The sequence below is a fragment of the Ruditapes philippinarum genome, unplaced genomic scaffold (genome assembly GCF_026571515.1).
Source record: "Ruditapes philippinarum isolate M1 unplaced genomic scaffold, ASM2657151v2 ctg5765_1_1_1_1, whole genome shotgun sequence".
In the NCBI taxonomy this organism is placed as follows: Eukaryota; Metazoa; Mollusca; class Bivalvia; order Venerida; family Veneridae; genus Ruditapes; species Ruditapes philippinarum.
In genome coordinates this window covers 18,553-45,400 of record NW_026864232.1, presented here as the reverse complement: position 1 = coordinate 45,400, position 26,848 = coordinate 18,553, and the positions used below count along the sequence as shown (strand labels likewise).

Here is a 26,848-nt window from a genome sequence, read left to right as displayed (position 1 = left end):
ATGTGTTACGATTTAGTGGAGAAGATGTGTAATCGGCTGGATAGCTCAGTCGGTTAGAGCTATGGTAGGGTATTCCGAGGGTCCCGGTTTCGAGTTCCGGTCAGACTGCACATTGTGCGCCAAAGTTGGGGCTTTGACTGACTATAGCTCAGAGCAAAATTCACGTTGCTTTGTAACCTGAGAAATTTGAGGAAGAATTTCAATATAGCAGGGAAATAAAAATAAGATAATAGACAAACAGGCATATAGCCGAAACGTTTGCAATTAAATTAAATTACTAAATGTTCGTGTTTGTGTGGCTTTTCTGATTATTTTAATATAGCAGGGAAGTATTTCACGCTTAAGAACATTTCTTTTTAGGGGAGGCCGGATAGCTCAGTGGGAAGAGTCACGGTATGGTATTCCGAGGTTCCTAGATTTGAGTCCCCATCAGGCTTCGATATGTTTTTGTTTTGTTTTTTTCTTTTACTTTAATTAATTTCAATCTTTCTTGTCATTTTTTTCATATACACCCTTTACTGCGATAAAACAAAATAATGAGAAAAAAAGAGAGTGACATTGGTGGGACGCACAGGTGACTGTATGATAAAACGCCAATTTTTAGTGATTGTTCGCTAAATATGGGGCAACAAAATGATTTTTTTATTGTCGCATGGAAATAAATGTCTCCCCCCCCCCCGTCATATCATATGTTTTGTGTTGTCGTGGTTGAAGGACACATTCAAAAATACTGACAAAAGATAAAAAGTGTGTGACAAAATATTCTCAATGTGTCACTCTTACAAGGTTTTGCTACTTGTAACAACCATAACCAAACAAAATGGCACAAATCAGACACAATAGTTTTGTGATCATCATTTGGCAAAATGGCAGCTGGACTTTTGCTTCACTTAAATGAAAAAAAATACTGTCAGGATATTCAAATACATGCACCGAAATAATTGTTTTATGTTGAAGATTTATACCAATTTATTAAAGCGCTGTGTTCGAAAACAAAGTCACAAGCAAGTTAAAAAAACATGTACAAACCTTGGTAATATTACGCCCGTGTGATTATTACGCACACCGGTTATAAACCCCAGCCATCCGATGAGTCATTATCACTCATGCGCTATTAAAGGTTTAAACATAAAGTTTATGAATAGTACAGAAAAACAATTTTCATATGTGTGTGTTAACGTGCTTTGGTGTACGTTTAGTCGGATAAACAACTTTAAATTGCTAAAACTCTAACAAAACGTTTAAGAAACATGTTATTTTAGATATATTATGCCCTTTGTCACGTCTCAAAACGTTTAGACGATTTATATATTCAGTTTTTATTTAACTGTAAATAAACTAGTATTTGTAGCGAGTAGGTTTTAAATATCAGTATATTTACAACTTTAAATAAAATGAAATTTTAAGGACGTATTGTAGTTTTTAAGGAATATTTTAAAAATAGTGAATTGAACAAAATGAGAGAAGACAAAAGCATAAAAGGTGGAAAGGATTTATTCTTCGAAGACACAGTATGTTCTCCAAAAAATGTAATGTAAGTATGACTTTGTCAGTTTTCTCCTTCTCCTTTTTAATGTTGATAAGAACTACTTCAGTTAGATTTCCAAAACATCTGGATGTGTATTGGCCACATCATCTCGGTATATGGAATTTGGAAGAGGACAAAGAAATAAGTAGCAGTGATCAACTTATTGTATTCCACAGTTATATACAATTATATATTATACTTTATATTACATGCAAATCTTACAATAATTGTTTCTTTCAACAATACATAATCTTAGAATGACTTGAAAGAAGTTATTTTAAGCTACATATGTAGACACATTTCTAACACAGCTGTGGCAAGAGGTTACAATTTTAACATGTTAGAAAATGGTGGTGTGCAATCAAGAAGTAATTATACATTGTTTAATATAGTACTGATTTTATTGAACTTAACTTAAATTGACAAATGTGAGCATCAGCTTCTTGCAATAAGTTTGGTATATTCGCCCAAATATTAAACAAGTGGATTGCATATCAGAACTTGTATTGTAATCATTTACATTTGTTCTTTTCATATAAACGTATCCTTTTGTTTGTTTATTATAAAAAACATATTTTCGGGGTTGACTTCTTATATGTAAATGAACCAAATTCACGCAAATGAACATTTCTTTATAAAAGACTATACACACATATTAACATTGTAAATACATTTATATTCGAACATTCTCAGGCATATCACACTAATCTATGTTACCTTGATATTGTTACGGCATCTAATAACCGGCAAACAAATCTGAGGCATTAACATATTTTAACTGAGAAATAAAACACCGACATTTTACTAGATGGAAAGCAAATCATTTACTTACACTTGATTTTCCAAAGTTTTAGTACAAATAATGAATGCAAACTGATGCCACCGATTATTATACAAAGTGAAAAAGGAACATCACAAACCCTTGGTTGTCTTGAGCATAAAATATTATCACTGGAACTGATACGTCAACAGAGACGTTTGTACCAGAAGACTACCAATCAATATACCCAATATACCCATATCATATACCAACCCACAACCACTTGTGTTAATATGAATGTCTTAAACTGTGAATTTCTGTTTGACTTTAGTCACCTTTTGTTAAAAAAAAAGAATTTGCCTTATAAACATTATCAAATTATCTGTAAAAAGATATACAGTCTTCAGGTCGAATTTACAAAGTCTGCTAGTCACGTCTGTAACAATTTTGCCAAAGCTACACTGGACATAGTTCACATTAAACAAAGAACAACAAGTAATGATTACTCAAACTTAATATCCTTTTCTCCTATTTTCATGGGAATAATCAAAGAATGTTTCAAAGAACCTTTTTTTAAATCCAATAAAATTTTATAAGTTCCAAAAGATATTTCATTTTTGTAAGTCCGAAAGGTTCTAAGTTGCAATAAAAACACGATTCAACATACAGTAACAAATCTTTATATATAATCAATATCCCCGCCAAATTTACAAAAAAACACGTAAAATACATGAACAACGGTGGCATACATCGTTGAGGAAACAACAAAGTTTACCGACAATGATTTTAGGTAACAATTAGAACGGTGTAAATATGTATAATTTTATATCAATGTACATAACACCGTTGCTTAAATGATACTTTACAGCATATCAACACCAGTACATATGAAAAACGAACATATGAACAAACAATAAATTCATGACATGAGTTTATTATACGATTAACTTTCTTGCAAAAACCCTTTACATTTATTTAATTAAATTACATTTTAATAAATAAATGGTCACGATGTTCTCGACAACGGTTACTGTTATATATACTGCATTTTGTATGGCTACCCAATGAGTGGGTTATTGTTTAACTTAATTTGATTATATACATGTATTACTTCGAATCTTAAGCGTTGTGCAATTTTCATTATGTGAATTTGAAATAATTTACGACATGATTGCCATAACATTACAACATTACATTATTATGTTATAACATAACATAACATAACATAACATAACGTAACGTAACGTAACGTAACGTAACGTAACATAACATAACGTAACAGTCTATTTGATGCAAATCGACTATAATTTTGTTGTAACAATTATAATGTCGCATAAAAGTTATAATATAATTTTTATTCGACATTAAAATTGTTACAATTAAATTAAAGTGGATTTGAAACAAATAATGCAAAAGTGAGACACATGATTTCCTAACCTAGAAATATATATTTGTTTACCGGGAAGTTCACCCCATGACGAATTGTTAATTATATGAAGATAGCATAATCATTGTGCACAATTATCAGAAATGTATTGTCTGGGTGAGAGATCTGCAAGTGTAAATAGGTTATTTTTGTGCATGGTGGTTCCCTTCCCTTCCAAAAATTCTTATCCCGCTTATATAAAATCAAAACATGTGCCAAATTAGTACAGCAAAATATTGTGATTTGCAACTATAAACATTACTTTATTTATTTACTTTATCTAAAGCCTTAATGAGTTTATTGATATAAATCATGATTTATTCTGGAGCATGTTACAATGACGTAAACAGATTGAAAGTCAATGTCTTTACACCCTCACAATGCATTACCTCAACTTTGATAGATTATCTGAATATACTAGATTTGCTTTGAAATTCATTGAATATAATGATCCTAGTTACAATCAAACGTGTTATCTACGCATCTTTAACATTCAAAAAAAAAAAAGAAACGTTGTTTTTTAATTATAAAAAAAATGTTTTTAAATAAAAAATTATCATTTGTGTTGTACTATATTTAATAACAAATGGTGCCCGATGTTAAAGGGTTGTGTGACCTAGTCTTAAAAGATCAAAATTTCAAAATAAATATTTTACAATTGTCAAAATAAACATAATATACTTTTAGAACAATATTTCAGTTCCGTAAATTGAGCTATATTTTGAACCAGACAGTCTTACAAGGTTAATGTTCCGACAGGAGATTATTTTAAACATTTCGAATCGAAATAATTATTTAATTTCAATATCAGTCAACTATGTATCATATATTGGGGAAAAACAAATATGATAAATAAAAATTAAAGTGGGCGGAGACTACTTTCTCAAATATTTCTGTTTTGTAATAAAATGGTTTGATTTTTTTCATTTCTTCATCGGAAATTATCTGGTTTTGTTGTGTTTTTTTTTTCAGGACAGTTATGGCAGTGATAAATTGTATATTGAATCCGAACCGCGTAGAGCATCTATAAATAATCAATGTATTACTACGTGCTGTATAAATGCAACTGCGTAACAAATTGGTGTATTCGTAAACAACTTTTTCTTGTGGGTAAAATTTATATAGCAATGTTAGTTTTTTTTCGTTTTTCGTGAAATGTTGAATATATTTGCACTTAACATGATGAATTTCTATATATTTCACTCGAAGTTCCGGCTTGTGAAAAGATATGCAATTAAATCATGTTTCGTGAAAATATTTTTCATATTTCTCACACACGAAAAAATATCCTATTAAATGGTGTGTTAAGTGAACACTTTTTTATTGTCGGGGAGCATTCCCAGTGTACCTTATAATTACAGTGGGGTCGGGGAGCATTACAATTACTGTAACAGTATAAGTTTATATGATATGCAAAGATAAAAATTGTATTAGTTTATAACATTTGTGTAAAGCAATATATAAATAACTTCATAAACACTTAAGTACGTATAGATCATTATTATGTGTTTATACTACAAAGTATCAAGCCTTTAAAAAGAATGGACATTTTAAGATATATCTGTATATTCAAAGAATTGTTAATAATATAAATAGAATAAGTTCAGAGAGGTTCTTGTAATTTGCAATTAATAAATGAGTTAAATGCTCCTACAAAAATAATAAGATCAAAAACTATTAATAGTTCTTTCAGCTGTAAAAGCCATTATACAATATTGCCTCATTTGAGGATATTTATCAAAAATTTGATTTAATTTCTTAATTACTGTTTTGATACTTAGAGGAATATAGCATTACTTGTAAGTATTTTATCAATATAAGTTTCTCATCTGACCTCTTAAATCCCCATTATTATCTACACAATAATGAGAAGAAGCTTTTATAATAACTTGTTGTTGCCAACTTAATAGATAAAAAATAATTTTCTTTCCATGTATATCCATCCTCATAATCATGAACATATTTATCCCAATTTGTACAACAAAAAGTTCAATTTCACTTCATTCAATTTACAGTGCATGTACATACTCTACTTCATGTCTTATCTGTTAATAAAGTTTAAAACTGACATAATCAGTAACCAAAAGCTTGTGAACATGTGAAATTTCAAGGAATGAAAAAAGCTAATAAAGAATATTACTACACGAATTGTTTTCAATCCAGTTTGAGTTTTGCAAAACCATATATCATGTTATAAACTATTGGTTAATGACATTTTGAGGGGTATAAAAAGACATAAAAAAGGGTTTGGTGTGATCTATGTGTGCTTAACCTGAGAAACTTAAGACTTGATTTAAAACTAAGAACACTTGTTTTGCTGGAATTGATGAGATTGGGACCGATGGAAGTCTCCTTATAAGAGTAGTATAAGTCAGAGTATTATTTGGAAGTGCGGATTTAGAATGTCAAAAAGAAAATTATCAACTTAACTCAATCAGATTATCATACTTATGCCACGATTTTTTAAAAAAAATCAAGTTTAAAAGATTGTTTCGAAATATATTTCCCAGTTTTATAACTGGCACATATTTGATTTTTGAAGTTTGCTAAACTTGGCCTTTTTGTTTTATTCTGCTTTAATATATACATGTATTAAAATTTCGCATTTATAATTATTTGGTTTGTAACACTTTCCAGATATAACACTTTCCAAAAAACAAAATCTGAAATGATCAAACTATTTAAATGAATATTACATTTTTCCTTTATATAAAGCTGAAACTGTGTCCAAAACTGTTTTATAATACCACAATCAAAGAATAAATGTACCGATGTTTCTTTTTCATTTCAACAAAAATACAAATATCCTCAATTATAATATTAATTTTATTAAGTAAACAAGGCAGTATGAAGGAAGGACAGCTAAAACCCCTTCCGCAGTGAAGATGAATGTGTAATTCTTGACCCTTTACCAGCCACGACCTTGATGTTATGCCATGCATATCATAAGCACTTATTCTCATGATGATGATTATTTGTGCCATGTTATCTAAAATCTTCCATAAAGTAAAAAAAGATATGGAGAACATATAACCTTGACCTTGGGGGTAGCAACCTGGATGTTGAACTCTGCAGATTGCGTCATGGTGGTGATCATTTGTTCCAAGTAATTTCAAAACCTTTGAAATGTCATAAGTTATAGAGCGGACATGTTTTTACATTAGACCTTTGAGTGTGACCCTTACCTTCAGGGTTTTGACTTGATTATTGTGCTCTACCAATGGTTTAATAATGGTGATCATTTCTGCCAAGTTATCCTAAAAATATTGCAGCGGTTTAATCCTTTCGCTGCCAGAGGGTTATTTATTTATTGATCACCTATTTGCCAGAAGGTTTTCTAAGAAATTACTATATTAGTAATTAATATAATTATTATTATTTGTTATTAGTATTATAATAATTATATATGTTTCCAAATATGCTAGTATATAATAATTATTGTCGATGGTATAATTATCTTTATATTTATTATTATAATATTATTTTTGTTATTATTATTATTATTATTACTTTTATAATTATTATTAATATTATTGTTATAATTATTATAATTATTATTGTTATAATTATTATTATTATTATAATTATTATTGTTATAATTATTATTATTATAATTATTATTATCATTATAGAAACGGCAAAAGCCGTCCTTATGGCAAATACACCGAAAATAATAGGGACAGCATATCTATGGCAGTGAAAGGGTTAAATATTATAGACAAATACCAAATGTAGACTTTCTAACATTTGACCTGTAAGTTTGACCTTGACCTTGGGTGTAGCAATTCATTTACTGCGCTCTGCACATTGTCTCATAATGGTGATAACTCGTGCCAAGTTATTAAAAAAAACTTTTCAGGGGTTTAAAAGTTATGAAGCGGACATAAATTGTATACATTTTAACACTTGACCTTTAAGTGCGTCCTTGACCTTGGGAATGGCAACCCAATTATTGCGCTCTGCATATTGCCTCATAACGGAATTCACTTGTGCCAAGCTATTCAAACAAGTAATTTGTTAAACATGTATGCCCTCCTATCGGCATCCAATTAGTCATGTGATCAGGATAATTTAAATTTATTATGACTGACTTTTGACCTTGTGACCAAATTACTAATCACTAGGTAATTGTGACCACAAAGGTTGTGTGAAGCAACTTTATGACAAAGTTATTACAAATCTCACCAAATAATATATGCATACATTTTATGAATCATGTAGACCTCATTAATGACAGCCAGGTTGTTATATTACATAATACCTTGAAATGTGTATACCAAAAGTATAATTAGTTTAATAAAAAAATATCAACAAAGGCAATTTGAGTTCTTGAGTTATTGGTCAGAAACAGTTTTTACATACCAGGTCAATATAACATTTGACCCTTGAATCAATAGAGGGTATCCACTGACAAGACCAATGTAGCTGTGAAGTTTAAAGGTAAAGGGCCAATGAGTTGGGACATTGATCAGAAAGCGTTGTAACCGATCTTGACCTCTGATCCCTTAATCCCAAAAATCCATTTAGGTCATCTTCTGACCAAAAGCAATGCATCTGTAAAGCTTGAAGGTCAAGAGTCCATGGGTTGTCCAGTTAGTGATAGAACACCATTTTGAAATACAAGGTAAATGCAACCTTGATCTTTGGAAACCCTGACCCCATAATGAATATGGGTCATCTACTGGCCAAGACCAATGCACAATAAATTTTGAGGGCCACCGGCCCATAGCTTGTCAAGTTATTGACGGAAACCGCTTTAACTACAAGGTCAATACAACCTTCACCTTAGACAACCGTCATCTCATTATCAATAGGGGTCATCTACTGGCCAGGACCAATGCACCTACAAATTTTGAGGCCAAACAGCCCAAAGCTTGTCAAGTTATTGATCGGAATCCGTTTAAACCTATCGGGTCAATGCAACCTTGATATTTGACCCCGTGAACCCAAAATCAATATGGGGTCATCTACTGGTCAACTCCAATGCACCTCTCAAGTTGGAGGGCCAACAACCCATGGGCTATCAAGTTATTAATCGGAAACCACTTTTATCTACAAGGTCAATGTGACCTTGACTTTTGACCCCAAAATAAAGAGGGTCATTTGCAGTTCATAAACAATCATCATACCAAGTTTCATGTTCCTAGGCCTAAGTGTTCTTAAGTTATTGATTGGAAACAGTTTTACCTACAAGGTCAATGTGAGACCTTTGACCCATTGGCCCCAAAAATCAAAAGGGGTCAACAAATCATCAAACAAACGTTGAAGTGCCATTGCCTAAGTGTTTTAAGTTATATTTCGGAAACTTGTATACAACTTGTTTTTAACTAAAAGGTCAATGTGACCTTGATTTTCTTTACGTATTAACCCCAAAATCAACAGAGGTCATCTGCTTTTCATGAACAATCATTTAACCAAGTTTTAAGTGCCTAGGACTAAGCCTTCCTTATTTATTGTTCGGAAACCGTTTTTACCTACAAGGTCAATGTGACCTTGACGTTCGACCCTCTCAACCCCAAAATCAACAGGGGTCTGAAGTTTGAATTTCCTTTGCCCAAGCGTTCTTTAGTTATTGATCGGAAACCGTTTTTACCTACAACCGTTGACCCCTTGTCCCCAAAATTAATAGGAGTCATTTACTGGTCATAAAATATCATCAATCCAAGTTTGAAGTTCATAGGCCTTAGCGTTCTTTAGTTATCACTTGGAAACCATTTGACCTACGGACCGACGAACCGACGGACCGACCGTCAGACAAATGCAAAGCAATATAGTCCCATTTCTTTGTATGGGGTATAAAAAAAGTTTAAAAGTTATGGAAGGGACGCAAAATGTAGACTTTTATACATTTGACCTTTACGTGTGGCCTTGACCTTGGGGGTGGAAATCCAATTATTGCGCCCTGCACATTTTCTTATAATGTTCAATTGTGCCAAGTTATTTCAAGAAAAAATCAGGAGTTTAAAAAGTAACGAGCGGCAAAAATTGTAGACTTTTATTAGGAAATGAAGACATTTTAACATTTGACCTTTAAGTATGACCTTGACCTTTGGGGTAGCAACCCAATTATTTCGCTCTGCACATTGTCTCATCGTGGTGGTTACTTGTGCCAAGTAATCACTGCGGTATACCGTACCCCGGATATTGCTCGATATTATGAGGACTTTCATCCCATTTCGCGACTTTGAACGGGGAACGAAGGTAAGTTCAGCGAAGATATTTTCTAAACTAATGGCTATTTCATTTATCTCAACGGGTTTTAAATATCTAGAGTTATTTTTGTAGCTCTAAAAGACGTAAAAGTATTACAGGTATTTGTAAACTTGATTAAACTACCCCTAAACGAACCGCTGCTCACTAGAAAATAGTGACCGCGATACTGTAGAATCATTAGAAATTATTATATTACCAATATAAAAAAAATTGAATCGAGCAATTTTTTTATTCACAAACCAAGTATGCTTTGTCCAAATTTCAGGCAAAAAGTGTGAAAGTACAAAAAGATACAGGCCAAAAAAGAAACAAGAAAGTGTACCGAGTATTGATTTTAAGTGTACAGAGTATTGCAAAATATCCCAACTTTAGTGTACAGTGTATTGCAAAACAGAATGAGCACATTAGTATGGAAAATCAATATTTTTGTCTAATTTTCACGTCTGTTTATCATTTTGCTGATGATGTACTGTTTATATGATATTTATTCAAAAATTTCAGATTTAACAATGCATTTTCAGTGTTATTACTGTTCTTTTCCTACGGCAAATACAGAGATTTAGTTTCCCATTTGATTGAAAATCACACTATGGATGAAATAAAGTGTGTGCAGGGTCGGGAGCAGGGTAGAACCATCAAAATTGACGATAATAATCTTTAAATACATGTCTCAAGAAACTATGATCAAGAAGACCCATCTCTGAAAAGAAGAAGAATAAAAAAGCATATTTAGATGCCATTAATAATAGGGTTTTACAGGGCAAGTTTGCCTTAAGAAACATATCGACACACTTAGTAAAATATTGGCCCGAGGGCTTATGCCGTCCAAGCATGCCGGATACCTTAACCTTTTTCTGCATGAGCATATTGCGAAAAATGTCTGTTTTCATTTTATTAAGCCTATTGTTACAAGTTCAAACTGTTATGAAACTATAACAAAAATGCTTCAATACTAATCAAACTTGGACAAATGTTGGCTGGACCATAGCCTGTGGAATAGCATGCTCAATTTTAAATTTCCAGTTACCACGTGGCAACGGGGGACCTCTCAAAATTGCCAAAAATCTCTATTTTGCGTTGTTTTCAAGGTGCAGCAACTTCTCAATTGATTGAGATAAAGTCTAAGGTATTCGGCGTTGATTACACGGTAGCTTTAAATCGACCTGATGCCATTTTAGCCCCCTCCCCCACAAGTCCAAAGTCTTCTCGGCGATTAGAGGGGCTACTGCCCAACTTCAAATTCCCAAACAGAGAAGGGGGCACCCACCCCCTTTGTGGCACCCCTTGATGAATCTTTTTAATGGGTGGCGCCGAAAAAGTGATCACTAGCTCTTTTGAACAACATTTCTCAAACGGGGTCTAAACAGCGCATGTTTTACACTATTTGAGGCCTCAAAAGATATGGGATGTAAAGCCTTCAAAACACGCCTTAATGAGGTATAAGGTTATAAGAAACATAAACTTTTTATTGCCCTTTATAATAATCTTGTCAAAATGCATTATTCGGTTTTTTAGCTGTGCCCGATCGGCAGTCATATGGTAACTCATTGCTAATGACGTAACAAATTCACGTGCAGACAGTCCGCCATTGCTAGAGTGCAGGTGCAAAATGACCGAAAGTTACCTTAATATGTATTTTGGGCATAGTAGGAAGTCGGTTGATATTTGCTCAATACTGTCTACAATCTTGAGGCAGCATTAATTCACTTCGGATGCATTTTTTTAGTCCCCTACCGGTTTACCGGAGGGGACTTTAGGTTTACCCTCCGTCCGTCTGTCCGTCTGTCTGTCTGTCCGTCTGTCCGTCCGTCAGTCCGTCCGTCCACAAAACTGGATCCCGCGATAACGCAAAAAGTACTGAAAATATTTTAATGAAACTTGATATATGGATAGATGGCAGTATGGAGATTATGCACGTCTTTTTTTTTTCTTCCTATGTTGAAAATTCTGGTTGCTATGGCAACAAATAGACTGAAAATATGGCAAATTTTACACATAACCTGGATCCCGTGATAACCCAAAAAGTACTGAAAATATTTTTATGAAACTTGATTTATGGATAGATGGCAGTATGGAGATTATGCACATCTTTTTCCTTTCTTCCTATGTTGAAAATTCTGGTTGCTATGGCAACAAAAAGACTGAAAATATGGCAAATTTTACACATAACCTGGATCCAGTGATAACACAAAAAGTACTGAAAATATGTTTATGAAACTTGACATATGGGTAGATGGCAGTATGGAAATTATGCACATCCTTTTCTTATCTTCCTATGTTGAAAATTCTGGTTGCTATGGCAACAAATAGACTGAATTTCAAGATTTCTGATTCTAGTTTTTAAGTTTTTTCACTATAAGTTCTTTATTTCTTAAGGTATTTTCTTCAAACTTTAAATATAAGTTGCTTATCATCAACCACATCATATGTGACAAGGTTTACAACTCTAGCACAAAATTTATCAGAATTGCCTCCCTTGAACTTAAAATTTTCATGAAAAAAAAACATTGTTTTTTTTAATAACTTCTTTTTTTGAATGTATCTACTTCAAACTTCATATAAATGTTTCTTCTTATCACTCAAAATTTGTGAGTGTTCAATACTCTAGCAAAACTATTTCCAGAATTATGCCCCTTTTGAACTTAGACTTTTTTTTTGTTGAGAAATTGGTAATTTTTACTCCAACTTCTTCAATCATGATAGGATTTTAAAAATGTTATATTTTGATAACAGGGATGTTTAAAAAATAACTTTAGAGTGTCCTTCAGTCTGTCTGTCTGTACATAAAAACTGTTTCCTGTGATAACTTTTAAATAACTTTTTTAACAAATTAACTTAAAATAGGAACATAAGTGAATGGCCAATGGCCCTTCAGAACGTTGCTTGGGCTCTTACCGGTAGGGGACTTATGGATTGCTTGCAATACTATGATAATTGCTTGTTACTATTTAAAGTAAGATATGCAATAATAACTAACAAATTCTGGAAAGGTTGATCTTTCGATAGCAACGAGAACTTTTTAAACACAGAAAATTGCTGAGTTCGTTCGACTGAGATTTTTCATGAGCAGGATTATTCGCAGATGTTTCCAGTAAAGTACCTCCGAACTCTGCATATTCTGCACATATAGTGTAAATAAGTATACACAATAACAAATATATAAGATTAAATGTAGTAAATACTACATGTTTACTACTTGCATTACTCTATATTGATAACCAATACTCGTTACACTAAAAGCAATACTCGTGACACCGGCGGGCAACTCCAACGCAATACTCGGTACACTGACATGTGTATTTATTCTCAAAATGCACTGTCATCTGAAGGTCTATTGTTGATGGAACTTTACAACATAAACATTATCATCATTATCACATTTCACTCGATTCAAGTTTTTCTGTTAATAAGGTATATGCACAAAAACATCAAATTTGGCTGACCCGAGCTCATTTATCACGTGAGCAAAGAGACGAATTTTACCTCATAATTACATTTCAAAGCTATTTCTCAGCATTTTTGGGGTTTCAGTAACTAGAGAAATTATCGAAGTATTTATTTTTCTATAAAATTTATATCAAACCAATTCAAAATGACTAAATATCGCCACTGAACTTACCTTCTTTCCTCGTTCAAAGTCGCGAAATGGGATGAAAGTCCTCATAATATCGAGCAATATCCGGGGTACGGTATACCGCAGTGGTAATTGTCAAAATAAAACAGCGGTTTAAAAGTAATGGAGCGGACACGAAAGTGTTACGGACGGACAGACGGACTGACAAACAGGACAGACGGACAGATGGACGGACAGACAGAGGGGGACAATTTCTATATTTCCCTTTCCGCCACGCGGAATAGGATTCATAATTGGTCGCAAGAATGCTATGATTAATTTTAAATTGGAACCGTAATAATTTTAGATCTTTCGTATTTATATGTTATATCATATACTAAGTTGTTCTGAAAAAGTTAGGATCAATTTTATCTCATTCATCATTTTTGTAAAAAATGGATATTGTTCTAATAAGTGCATTGCCTTGTAAATAGAACGACATCATTTTATATCTTTGATAATTGTCAGTACAGTTTGTGGGAAAGGTATATTACATTTATGTTCTTTTGCTAAGTCTTGTACATTTAATTACAATAAATATTATTATAATGCTTTTATGACACTCCTATATTCTAGAAAATTACTTCTCTATTTGCTTAAATTCATCAAAAGTATAATAATTTATTGACAAGATCTCCTAAAAACAATATTCCACCAGCAACCCATCTGTTCAGATGAATGCTGGAATTTCAAACCTTAATTTCAGGGTTATCCCAATGGAAAAATATTAAATAAAATTTTTTGGCTGTAAGTTCAAAGATAGGGAATGATAGCTATGTAAAACAGCTTTCCCAAAATGGACTTTCACCAAATTTAGTGCAAACCTAACTACTTCCTTGATATAAGGCAAATACTTTCCACCAGTTTGAAATAATTATTGTTTGAATGTATAAGTCTCTTAATCCAGGCGACCTTTATTATTCATAAAACATATAAGGTCAATCATTTTTAAACCTGCAAACTTATATTCTTCAGTGATTATATTCCTCTTAACTTTATTCGTACATTCTTTCCAGAGAAATTTGAAGAAAATATTTTGTATTAAATTATTTTTTTCTAAAGGCGGACTAGGTATACTCATAATAAAATGATTTAGTTTAGCAAGTGCCAAAGATTTTACCACTATAATTTTTCCAATGAATTTTGATACCTTTTACTATCATGGTTACCTCTGATCAAAATGTAAAGAATCTCAGCACATATAATGAACAGGTCATCACATTGTCGACAGTCTCTCTGAAGTGTGAACCAGTCTGACATATGTCCATTTACTATAACACAAGACCCCACATTTCTACAGAACAGCTTAACCCATGTTTAAATGAAGGGCCTAAAACTTTAAACATTAAATCATATTACACAGAATCGAAAGCAGTCGCAAATTCAATGAGAAGTAACAATCCTGGAATGTATTTTTCTCAGTTTAAAATAACAAATCATACAACATCGATCCTAGTATTAGATTCCATTAGTCGTACAGGTATAAATCCCGTTTGGTAATATCATTTATAATATATGTCAAATTATTCTTTATACGAAAGGCTTTTGAAACAACAGCAATTTATAAGCCACATTCAATAGTGAAATTGGCCTCCAATTCGTTAAGTATAATTTGTCTTAATTGCCTTTTGGGGTACAAGTTATTACCCCCTTGTTTGTGTGAAACTGACAATTATTCTGTATTATAAGCATAATTTATATGAGTAAGATACAATCCGGAACGCACCTAATGTAAATCTTCTGTAGATCTCCTGTCTGTGGTGCTTCTATATTGCTGATCGACCTCCATCATCAGCATGGTGCTCGCCGTCATTGATATTTCAGCCCTTATCCATGTATATCTGCTGACGAGTGGGCCCACCGTCTTACGGTTTGGAGGTCGATTGCTTCCAGATCTTCTCCTTTCGTCTCAACCACAGCCAGCTAGACGCACGCTCGGCAGCTTGGCTCAGTCTCTGGATTGTCCTACGTCTATCCCTTCCAGTAGTTCCTATCGCTGTCATCAGTCGGCACACATATTGCGAACAGAACCCTCGCACACCTACTTCAATAGGAAAAAGCCATGTATTTCAGCCTCTGTCTACATTGGTTAAGTAGCTCTGTATACTTTGTTTTCTTCCTCTCGTAGGCCTCTTCACATCTTGTCTATCAAGGTACTGTTAACTCAATCATGATGAATTTCTTTCCTCTTCCAGACCACAGTACAATATCTGGTCTTAAGTTGGTCTGGACAATACTTGGGAAAACAAGCTTCTTGCTAAGATCCACCTCCATTTTCCAACCTGTTGTGCCATCTAGAATTGATGGTTGGTGTGGCGACTGTGTCTTGGCAGTTTTACCCGGTTTCACAAAGTTAATGTGACAAAGCTTGGGGTTACTCGTTCGTTCCTTTTTCCTTTCACCTTCAAGCCAGTCAGCCACCTCCCTGAGGACGTTGCCATGACGCCATCGGTACCTTCCCTGTGTCAGTGCAGTGGAACAGGAAGAAAAGACATGCTCCAGAGTGCCAGGACGATCGCCCAGGTCACATGCTGGATCCGTTGTAAGTCCCCACCGGTGAAGATTAGCTGGGGATGGTGAGAGTTCATGAACTGACCTGATAGAATTAACAAGAATAAAAACAACAGATGTCTTTCCAATTTTAAGAATTCAACAATAAATCCATCATTACCCGGACTGGTATTATTAGACATTTTCTTTAATAAGTCAGTTTTCAATGAACGCCACCTTTCCTTGTTCACCTTGTTTATCTTTTTTTCCTACTTTAGACATCTTTATATATTTTTACTAAGGTAGGAGTATAGATACATTCAAAAATATTTTTAAGTGATACATCAATTGTTTCGTTTCTTTTATAATGGTTTTCATGATGTTGTTTTGTTTCAGTTATAATATCCTTCTGTGTTTGCAATAAAAGACCATTTCTATATATAAGTGAGTTCATCATTTTTGATATGTTATTTTGATTTTTTAAGTTACAAAAATAGTTTGAAGGTTTAACCTTCAATGATCCACTTTGCGTTTGATCTAATAAAATGTCCCACCCTTTCTTTTGCTTCTTAGAGTCAGAAGTTCATTTCATTCCATCTAAAAGTTCATAGTTTATATTTTCAATATTTTCTATTTCTTTTAGAAGTACATCCTCTTTAATATCAAGTAATGTTTGTCTTATGCGATGCATAGCTTTTTGCTATCCCACTAAATTAATATTTAGCATAAACGTCTCAAAAAAGTTGGTTATTGATACTAAATCTTAAATCTTCAATATCGACATCATAAGTATTCCTATAATTCTCTAAAATAATTGTTGTGTATTGTATTTTTGTCACTTAAATATCATTTTTCACCTGTTCTATATATACTTCATCTTTCAGGAGTGAATTATTGAATTTCGAATATGACATCCTCTTTTGAAATTTTCCAAATTTTAATGACATCAATATTAGAGGATAGTCAATACTGTAGCCATGTGAGATCTTTAAATTGACTATGTCAGTATATATATAATCAGACATTAATAAAAAATCTAAACGGGCCCTTTATGGGATTTCACCTAAACCATGTATATTTTTTTTCCAAAATTACTTTCTCTTCAGGTGTTCATCAAATTAAAATCAGACATTAAGGTATGTACTTTGTCTTTTGCATTTGGATTGTTTAAATTTAAGTAATTGTAACTATCAAATTGTTGATTAAGAATTAAATTAAAATCCAGCTAAGATAAATAAAAGTTATCATACTTGGACATTTTATTCGATAATGTACCAAAAAAAAAAACATGGTCTATCCCTGTTTGGACCATAAATATTCACAAGTCTTTAGAGTATTTTTTTTTCAAGATATATTGCAATTTAAAAGGAGTAGGTTACCATCTTTATCTTTTTATGTATCATTTATCTTACACTCAAAATTGTTATTGATAAAATTTGCAACTCCTCTGGACTGTTAAAATTTGAAAAAAATGTGTTTCATATCCCCAAATGGAACGTATATATTGCTCCTGTTATTTGTAAAGTGTGTGTTTTGCAACATGCAAATAGAGTTTTTTTTTACTTTTCAAAAAGTTAATTACATCTCTCCTTTTTTCCCTGTCACCAAGACCCGTCCCTGTACAGTTATGATTGCAATTGAGACATTATTTGTCATAATTTAACCTAAAAGGTTTTATTATTACTTAAATAAAAAAAACATAGAAAAGCCATTCATTAACCACTTGAAAACGTTCTTAGTTTTTAAACTACTCACCAAATGTTTTTATTATAATTATCATATGCACGATCAATTTTGCAGAGAAATTCCACCAAACCACCCACAAGAACCCTTCACAGCATGTTCCTGAGGAAATTACAAAGAGTTTGAATAAGCCTGGCTCATGAAGGCGAATAAGACAAAAATTGACAGAAGAATAGGTTAAAAGAAAGTAAAGAAATTAAAGAAAATATCCATATATTTATATATGTGTATTTTTGCCGAATTGGAGCCTAGACTGTGAGGCTTTAAATTACATATTTTACGGATTGATCCTTAAATCAAATAAGTAGTGATTGTCATTAGTTGAAAATGAATCGGTGCAAAAAATAACTATTTTCTTCTGTATTTTTTTTCACTTTTACTGTAAACACTGCTAGATAAACATACTTAATATGCCCCCGCCATATAATGGCTGGGGCATATAGTTTACCCCGTTTTGCCTTTTTTGTCATTTCCCCCCTTTGGGGCATTCCGTCATTTTTCATTTCCCTCATCATCATTTCCGTTCTTTTCTACGTAAAGGGGTTTCCCATTTAAATCAAAATTTGGGGATATGGTATGTTCATGAGAAAAAAACAGTCAAATTCGATTTGGGGCATGGGTTTGATGTTTTTAGGGAGAATTAACTCCTTTTACTTTGAAAATGATATAAAATTTTCAGTTTCCGTTCATTATCTCCCCAACAGTTTTACACATTCAACTCAAACTTGACATATGGATATGTCAAATAAATGCGCAGGTCATGTTTGAATTTGGTCATGGTTCAATGATATTTAGCAGAGTAATGCCCCTTTAACTTTGAAAATAATATGAAATTTTCAGTTTTCGTTCATTATCTCCCAAACAGTATTATGCATTCAATTTAAATTTTACATATGGATATGTCATGAGAAAATACAGGTCAAGTTCGAATTTGGTTATGGTTTGGTTATTTTTGGCAGAGTTATGCCCCTTTTGCTTCGAAAATAATATGAAATTTTCAGTTTCTGTTCATTATCTCCCCAACAGTGTGACATAATTTATTCAATTCAAATTTAATATATGGATATGTCAAATGAATGCGCAAGTCAAGTTCAAAATTGGTCATGGTTAGATGAACTTAGAAGAATTATGTCCCTTTCACTTTGAAAATAATATGAAATTTTCAGTTTCCGTTCATTTTCTCCTCAATGGTATTACACATTCAACTCAAATTTGACATATGGATACGGCAAAAGATGCGCAGGACAAATTTGAATTTTGTCATGGTTCGATGATTTCTGGCACAGGTATGCCCCTTATCTTTGAAAAAAAGGAAATTTTCAGTTCACACTAATTATCTCCCCAACAGTTGTACATATTCAACTCAAATCAAAGATATGGATATGTCATAAGAATGAATGGGTGAATTTCGAATTTGGTTATGGTTTGATGATAGCTGACAGAGTTATCCCTCTTGAACTTTGAATAAAAATCAGAAATTTTAAGTGTCCGTTTATTATCTCCCAAACTGTTGTACACATTCAACTTAAATTTGACAAATATATACATCTAAGGAATAAGCAGTTAAAGTTTGAATTTGGTCGTTGTTCAATGATTTTGGACAAAGTTATCTTTCTTGAATGTTGGAAAAATTTTGATTTTTCAGTTTCAGCACTCATACTTTTGTGGAAATGTATGTAGCCATTATTTTGGCTACAAATATGCAATATGCAATTTACAAAGGTAAACACTGAATAGTTTCAGTGCTTCGAACTTTGTAAAAAATTGTTTTTGTTAACATTGAATAGTTTTCAAGGCTTTGAACTTAAAATGAAAAAATAATTAGTGAAAACAAATTTGGAACTAAATATTAAAGCATCTGAAATTTTGGTTGCATGCGGGGGCATCCGTGGCGTGACGACATATTTCTAGTTTAAATATATAGGGCTACAGACTACAGTATATTCGGAATAAATACATACATTATAATGAATAGTATCTCAAACGCCTGGATATAAAAACATGAGCACTTACTTTTCTAAATACATATTAATGATGTATCATGTAGCAGTTCTGTGACATGTGGGCAGTAATAAAGACAAAAAATGTTTCTTGTTCACGACCGGCTGAAACACTTGGTTTAATCGAAAATTCAAAAGGACGTTTGTCATGCCGTTAAGTGAAGTATATCCTGAAAAGTTTTTAAAAGACACAAAGAACCGATTGCTTGAAATAAACAACAACGGAAAAAACACCCAACAAAAAAAGCTAGATCCTGAACCCTAGGTGTTAACCAGGCGAATAAATGATCAATGAACACTTTGTCTAAATCTCCAAGTCTTCTCACAGCGAAGTTTTTTTATTAATAATAATTACTTTTCATTAAAGTGATGATCCGACCTTCATTTCTTCACTACTGCCTTTACTTTGCTATGTTCCGATACGTGTTCAAGAAGTCTAGCATTTGTTTTTTTGATGTTTCACGTATTACCACATAAGATCCTTAAAGAACTCTGCATACCTTCATTACTTGCTTCTTCACTAGCCTCTGCACAAATTTACATATTATCACTCGGTTTCCATCACTTCTAAACTCTCGTAGTCAAAATAACATTGTCAAAATAATTTGTTGAAAGTTTTATTCTGAGCTTGTCGTTCAAGAGCTGTGGAACCTTTTTACATGTTTCTTCGTCCGTTTCTGATACATTGTCCTGAGTACCATAGATCAGGACACTGTTACGTCTGTACTGCTCTAGATTGTTATAAGTAGATTTTAAAACTTTATTTCTATCAAGGACGGCACATGATTGTTCTTCAAGTAATTTATTGATTTTTTAGTTTTATATTTTCGACTCTAAAGTATCCGTTTTCACTTAAAAATCCGAAACTTTACTTCTGATTTCAAAGATCGTTTTCTCCAAATCTGTCACTTGATCTTTCAAAGCTTTTAGATCTCTATTTATATTATCAAACTTTTTTTTCATTTTATTTTCTATAGATGTTTTTAATTTCTCATTGAACATTGAAGTACTCCTTAGAAGCTAACATATCTAACCTTTCCTGTAATTTTTCAACATGCCAGCTAAGTCGATCGGAGCCCCAGTTTTAAGGTGCTTGTCGAGTGTTGACGCCTCCTCGTTTTTCTTTGATTCGTCGCTTTTAGGTATTTTTTGGTCTTTGCATTTAGACTGGCATCTACAGACGCGTCTGTTTCAGTACCCACATACTCCTCCGACTGTTTTGATCCTCCCTTTGACCTTGATCTCGTTACACTCTGCGTTATGTTTGTGTTCTGTTTCGACATCTTCAGAAAAAAAATTGACACTGTTTTTGTGTATACACTATGCTACAATAAACTAAGTATTTGTGTCTACCTGCCGTTACGCTTTATGAATTCGTGAAAATCGTGCAATAATCTCACATTTCTCCCCTATTGTTTATCGTTTAATACCAAATTTTCCCTTCTCCAACTCCAACTCAAAGCGCCAAAAATTTATACCATCATATTCCTCGTACAATTTAATTTAATCTCGATATAAATTTACTTTTAAATCCAATTTTAATTGATAAATTTATCTTTTGTTAGCTTGACTTTTCGCAGAATAATCGAGCTAATGTTACGTACGGTTTATTAGTTTTTTTTGCAATATATCTTATATCAGGACAAAAAAAGGATTAATCATATAACTTGTATTGTTCACGTTATTATATACTTTCCCGGTGATGTCCTCTTTATTAGCAACTCGAGAAATGAAATACATGCGGCGTAGGGTTGTGTTTCCGTTCAAAGGTTGCTTATATGTACCGTTACCCTGAGAGACTTGTGCTATTCTTTTTTACACCGAACCAACATTTTTCAACGCAATACATTATTTATCCGAGTGCAATGCTTCACTGATTATTGTCAAGGGAGGGAAATAGTCTAAGAGCATTTTGTTTTCCTAAGCCTATGTTGTGGTTTTCAGATACCTTGATTAATTTTCTAATTTAGATAATTCTTATTTTTATCAACTGGTGTCTGATATTTATCCTCATGAACTAAAACTTAATAAAACGAACTCTTAAAATTTACGTACATCATATTTGTATCTTCTTGTACTGTCAACAACTATTCTATTCACACATACATCTATGATAAAATAGATGACTTTGATTTCTGTATAGTTAATTATCCACATTTTGATGGAGACGTTACGGGGTTAGTTAATTAGATTGACTAAAGCTTGTAGCAACTTTAAGGATTTCAATGAGCGGAATATATTCGTTACTAGCAAGCTCCAGAGCAGGGCTACCGCTTTTATAAATTACAGAAATACTTTACAAACATTTTATAATCGTAATTTTAATTCAAAATTCAATAGTGATTTAAAATCACTTCTGCGACAAGTGATTAGCCAACCTGATTTTTTGGGATGTTATTCACAAACTTTGTAAGATCTTTGGTCATGGTAATTTTTCTGTTGTTTTTACAAAAATTATTAAACGCTTCATAAGAAAAAGGTTATGAATCTACTATTTTAAGACATACCGCATGCTTAGCGTTCAACCGTTTTACTGTTAGATCTGTAGATACAACGCTTTCCTTTTTTAATTACATTTGACGGACCAAGTGGGAGACTCCGTTCTTAATGCCATTTGGGACTTAAATGTCTAAATGTTAGTTTTCTGTCTTGCTTTGTCGGCCCTTGTAGGTGACTTTCTTCCTTTAAGACGTTATGTACTTTTGTTATTGTCATTCGGTTTACTTTTACATGTATCTACATGATCATTTCTGTGTTTTACTTATTTCACCTTTTGTAACCATACCAACTGTTAGAATTTTACTTTACAATGTCTCTAATGGGCTAAAAGTCACTCGTTTAATTGTATAGGTTTATTGATTAATCGTTTCTTTAACTTCATTGTCGGTTTTTATTGTTTCCGACTATTGTTGTTGTTGTAGTCACCCCATCAGTGCTTTGCCTGTGTCCTGTTTTTGTTTGGGTCCTGCTTGACTCCTGTTGGTGGTCCTGTGTTGCTGGGTCGTGTGGTGGTTGAGTTCATTGGACGCCACCCTTCCTTGTTGATATTGTGTTCCATATATTTTGTTTTAATTCAAACCTGAAACTACGAGCTTTAGATCCTCTTTATACCTTATACAAACTCTTGATATTGCATCATTTTAAACCCATCTCACACAGAATACTCGGCCACCCGTGTAAACCGTACCTAAAACCGAACAAACCGTGAGTTTAAACGAGTTACATTAGGGCCATTCGAGTGCATCCGTGCAAGCCGAGTATGATTAACAAAATCTGGTACGGATGTAATGCCCATGTTAGATCGTATAAACGACAGTACAATACCGTAAGAGACCGTGTGAGACGTATGAGACCGTATATGCAACCGTATTTGAAGTCCACCTCACGACTGAGCCCCACCGTGCCAAGATCGAATATAAATCGTATGGAATCGTTGGAGACCGTTCCTAAGTCCTTTATCCAATAAACGATTAACATCCGAATGTCACACGATCACGGTACGATTCACTCGAGTGCACATGCGGTTTCATACGATCGCCATACGACCAATACGGTTAAAGTACGAGTCATACATGGTAGACACGGTTTAGTACGTGTATACACGGTCTCATACGGCCTCGTACGGCCTCTACATCATTATGAATTGTACAACGAAAACCAAAACTTCCTGCTGCCACCCTAAATTGCTAGATCTACCGTGAGTGCTTGCTGCATCATACAAAAATGTATCCAAAGAAGAAGGTTCCTACGCACAGAAGGAATGCAAGAATGGTCTTTCAGGCCCGCTGACCACTTCAACCGTCTGACCCTGCCGAACCTGATGAGCAGGGGGACCTACCAATGTCTGTCAGTCTTATCATGATTTCTAATTCCCTTATCCTGTCATCTGTGGCATGTGGCATTGTTTTATATAACCAATATTCACATAATTATAAAGGTGTTCTTTTTTTGAAAGTTTGAAAATTTATGAAGCCAAACCATGAAAATGGGTCAATTTATATAAAAACATACACGAATATGTGATAAATCGAGCATAAAGCGAACAAAAGTTGGCGGGACCATATGTTAGTCCTGTGAAAGTCGGGTAAATCGAGGAAAATCGTGTTTAATCGTACTTGGCCATATAAGACCGTACTTGGAACCGTGCAACAATTGTATGTATTCGTATGCAAATTGTTTTCAAACCTTGCTTGACCTGGTTCGAGTGTATCGCGATCAGTTGAAGTCTCACGATGAACATTTTTGCCTAAAAAATTCAATTCATACTCTTTATTTGAAAATTTCTCCATAGACGAAGAAGTTGTGGCATTTACAAGTTTGGACGTCCGCACACACAATCACTGAAAAGCCATTTTGACAACTATGTCAAGCTCATGCGCAAAGATCTTATAGTCCTCTGACCACTAGGAATAACACTTCAAAACATAAGCAAGATACAGCGCCAAGAAACAAACATAGTTTAATATTTTATTTGACCTTTGACCTGTTGTGCCATAGACCTTCATTTTGCGGGAGACAACTCAACTCAACATGGAAAGCTTTTGTGCTGAGTTATATTTAAATCCATCCATGTATATAGACCTTGACCTTTGAACGGGGGAACTGGGTATTGCATGCAACTTGGTAACACTTGTACAAAATTATCATGTACAGACTGACGGACGTACGTACAGATGCACATACATCGGAAATACGCCAAATGTGACGACAAAATAGAGAAATACAGAATCCCTAAAGAAAGCCCAAAACGACAAAATTGATAATGTTGCAGGCTCGGTTCGATTGAGCCTGTTCATGGACGGTATTGGAAATTGCACATTAAATTAAATGAATAGTTAAAATGAAATAATTAGTTAAAGTGCAAGTCGAGCTCACCGCAAGCGGGCTCGACAATAAAATGATTATAATACAAATAACATTATTATACAACACGCATTGAAGTTGTTGAATGGGCAAATCTGTTAATAACAGTAATATTACAGTGATTAAATTTTATGTATCAAATACAAGCATAGAAGGTAGGTGAATAATGGTAACAGATGAAAACAACAGAAGAACAAATAAAGCCTAAATTCTTAACTTTATTTCATGATAAGATGCATTTTGATTCTTTTACAGTTTACATGCTTTGAAGCTCATATCGCTGTTCACAATTCTGATACTGATTGTTGTGATGATAGTTTCAATTGTGACTTGGTCCAGCACTGCAATGGGGACAAAAACTTTTAGCGATACATTTGTGCATCTTCTTAGTAAAGCTGCACACTTTTGGGCAAAATGCGTTTTGGTCTTAATTGCAGGTATGTTTTTCTTTTGTTCAGTTTTGTTACTTAGTTTCTTTTTCAAAACATTTTTTTTATTTGTTTTAAATTGCATGCAAAATGTATTTAATTTTATATTTTTATTTTTACCAGAAATGTTAAGCTTTGACGTTGTATTAAACATTGTGTTTTCTTTTTTTTTTCAGAAATTGTATTTGCCTGGTATTCGTTCCACCGGTTTGAGCTAGGACACAGCGAAATCATGTCTATCGTTCAAATTGTCCTATTTTTTATTTTGTTTTTTGTCGTTATTTGTATACTTATACTACAGAACCCTTTAACAATTTTTGTATTTTGGCTTTCATATTTCTTCAGTTTTGTTTTCTTTTACTTTTCATCATGCTACAGGTACGGCTTAAAACCGCCTTCTGTAGAGCAACTACCTATTTAAACAACAGTTAGTAAAAGAAAATATAATAGACAAGATCAACAAGGAAAGGCGGCGTTCAAAAGATCCTAACAAAAGATCTTACCTTTCCGGAACAACCAAAATACTTGTATCTAAATAGATATTGCACTATATAAGTGGTTCTGTATTATTCAAAATGTACAAAATTGATATTTCCTACTTTAATTCTATCTCAAAATTATAAAAGCTTGATTTTTTACTGCATTGCATATTAATTTTATATAAATATGTTTGTTTGTTGGTTTGTTCGTTTTTTAACTAAATATAGCAAAATGATCATTAACACCATATATCTAAATTAGGTTTTTGTATGTTAGAATTACCATAATAATGGATGTAAAATTGTTTTATGCCTTGACTAAAAGTAAACATAATATATATCAGTATGCAAACCATAATTCATTTAAAATAGTTTTGACTTATGATTAAATTAAGTTATATATTGCATGTAGATTAGGAAAATACAACATCAACAAAAAAAACAACAACAAAAAAATGCAAAACAGACATGTACTCGCATAATTTTGCAATTAAATGTAAAAGTTAATAGTAATTAAGTGATTAGCATTTCAGCATTTAAATTGACTTTCTTAAAAAATGCATGGTTTAGTCACTTAACTGTGACTTTTGTAAAAACTTGAAGAATTAAAATGATATGTTATGAGTTTCGGAGATATAGATATATTTTTTAACCAACCATCTTCTTAAAATCAAGTTAAAAAGAAAACGTATATCATAAATTTGTGGCAAAACGTAAATGACCATAAAAAGGTGATGCAAATGATAGTCAGTGAGGCCGTTGTTTAATCAGTATTGTAACTGTGTCCTAGCATATAAGCCAACTGATTTGAAATTTAAAAATCGTTGACTTGCGTCCACCTTTATTTAGCAACTTTTGTAATTAAGCAACGGCATAAAATCCCGCCCATGTAAGTTCATTCCATTTAACGACGGCTTTATATCGCGGCCAGCGTGAACTAAAAGTCGGCCCAAATATACGACATTAAGTGTTTAAGTATCTATTAAACGGCCGTTACAATTTCAATCGTTTCAAAATCGGATATAAATTGCTGAAAACAAAGAAATATTTTCCCCATTGTAATATTTACTTAGTCATATTTTGTCAGAGCAATAAACAACTTCAACACCGCATTTGTCATGTGCTAAGGGTGAACTTCCTTCCTGTAAGAAATAATCGAAACGAGCGAAAAAATGACGGACAGCTAAAAAGACCGAAGAAATCGAATGAGGAAATCGTATGTGGAATTGAGTCTGAGTAAAGAGCAAATGGCATCGTTTATAATCAAAACGAAACGTAAAAGGTAGAGGACTAATTATTTCTGAA

At 33.0% G+C, this 26,848-nt stretch overlaps 1 protein-coding gene across 1 annotated transcript; it reads left to right on the top strand.

Moving 5' to 3' along the window:
• Nucleotides 1-1,199: 1,199 nt before the first annotated feature.
• Nucleotides 1,200-25,743, top strand: LOC132724934 (uncharacterized). The gene is made up of 3 exons (XM_060709920.1): nt 1,200-1,534; nt 24,892-25,073; nt 25,241-25,743. The coding sequence occupies exons 1-3, from the start codon at nt 1,458-1,460 to the stop codon at nt 25,483-25,485; spliced, it is 504 nt and encodes a 167-aa protein (XP_060565903.1). The 5' UTR covers nt 1,200-1,457; the 3' UTR covers nt 25,486-25,743.
• The last annotated feature ends 1,105 nt before the right edge of the window (nt 25,744-26,848 follow it).

Excerpts from the sequence above, each read along its gene's own strand:
- LOC132724934 (XM_060709920.1), top strand. The coding sequence starts at position 1,458 with ATGAGAGAAGACAAAAGCATAAAAGGTGGAAAGGATTTATTCTTCGAA. Across the intron at positions 1,535-24,891 it reads TGTTCTCCAAAAAATGTAAT|TTTACATGCTTTGAAGCTCA; the intron begins GTAAGTATGACT and ends ATTCTTTTACAG. Across the intron at positions 25,074-25,240 it reads CGTTTTGGTCTTAATTGCAG|AAATTGTATTTGCCTGGTAT; the intron begins GTATGTTTTTCT and ends TTTTTTTTTCAG.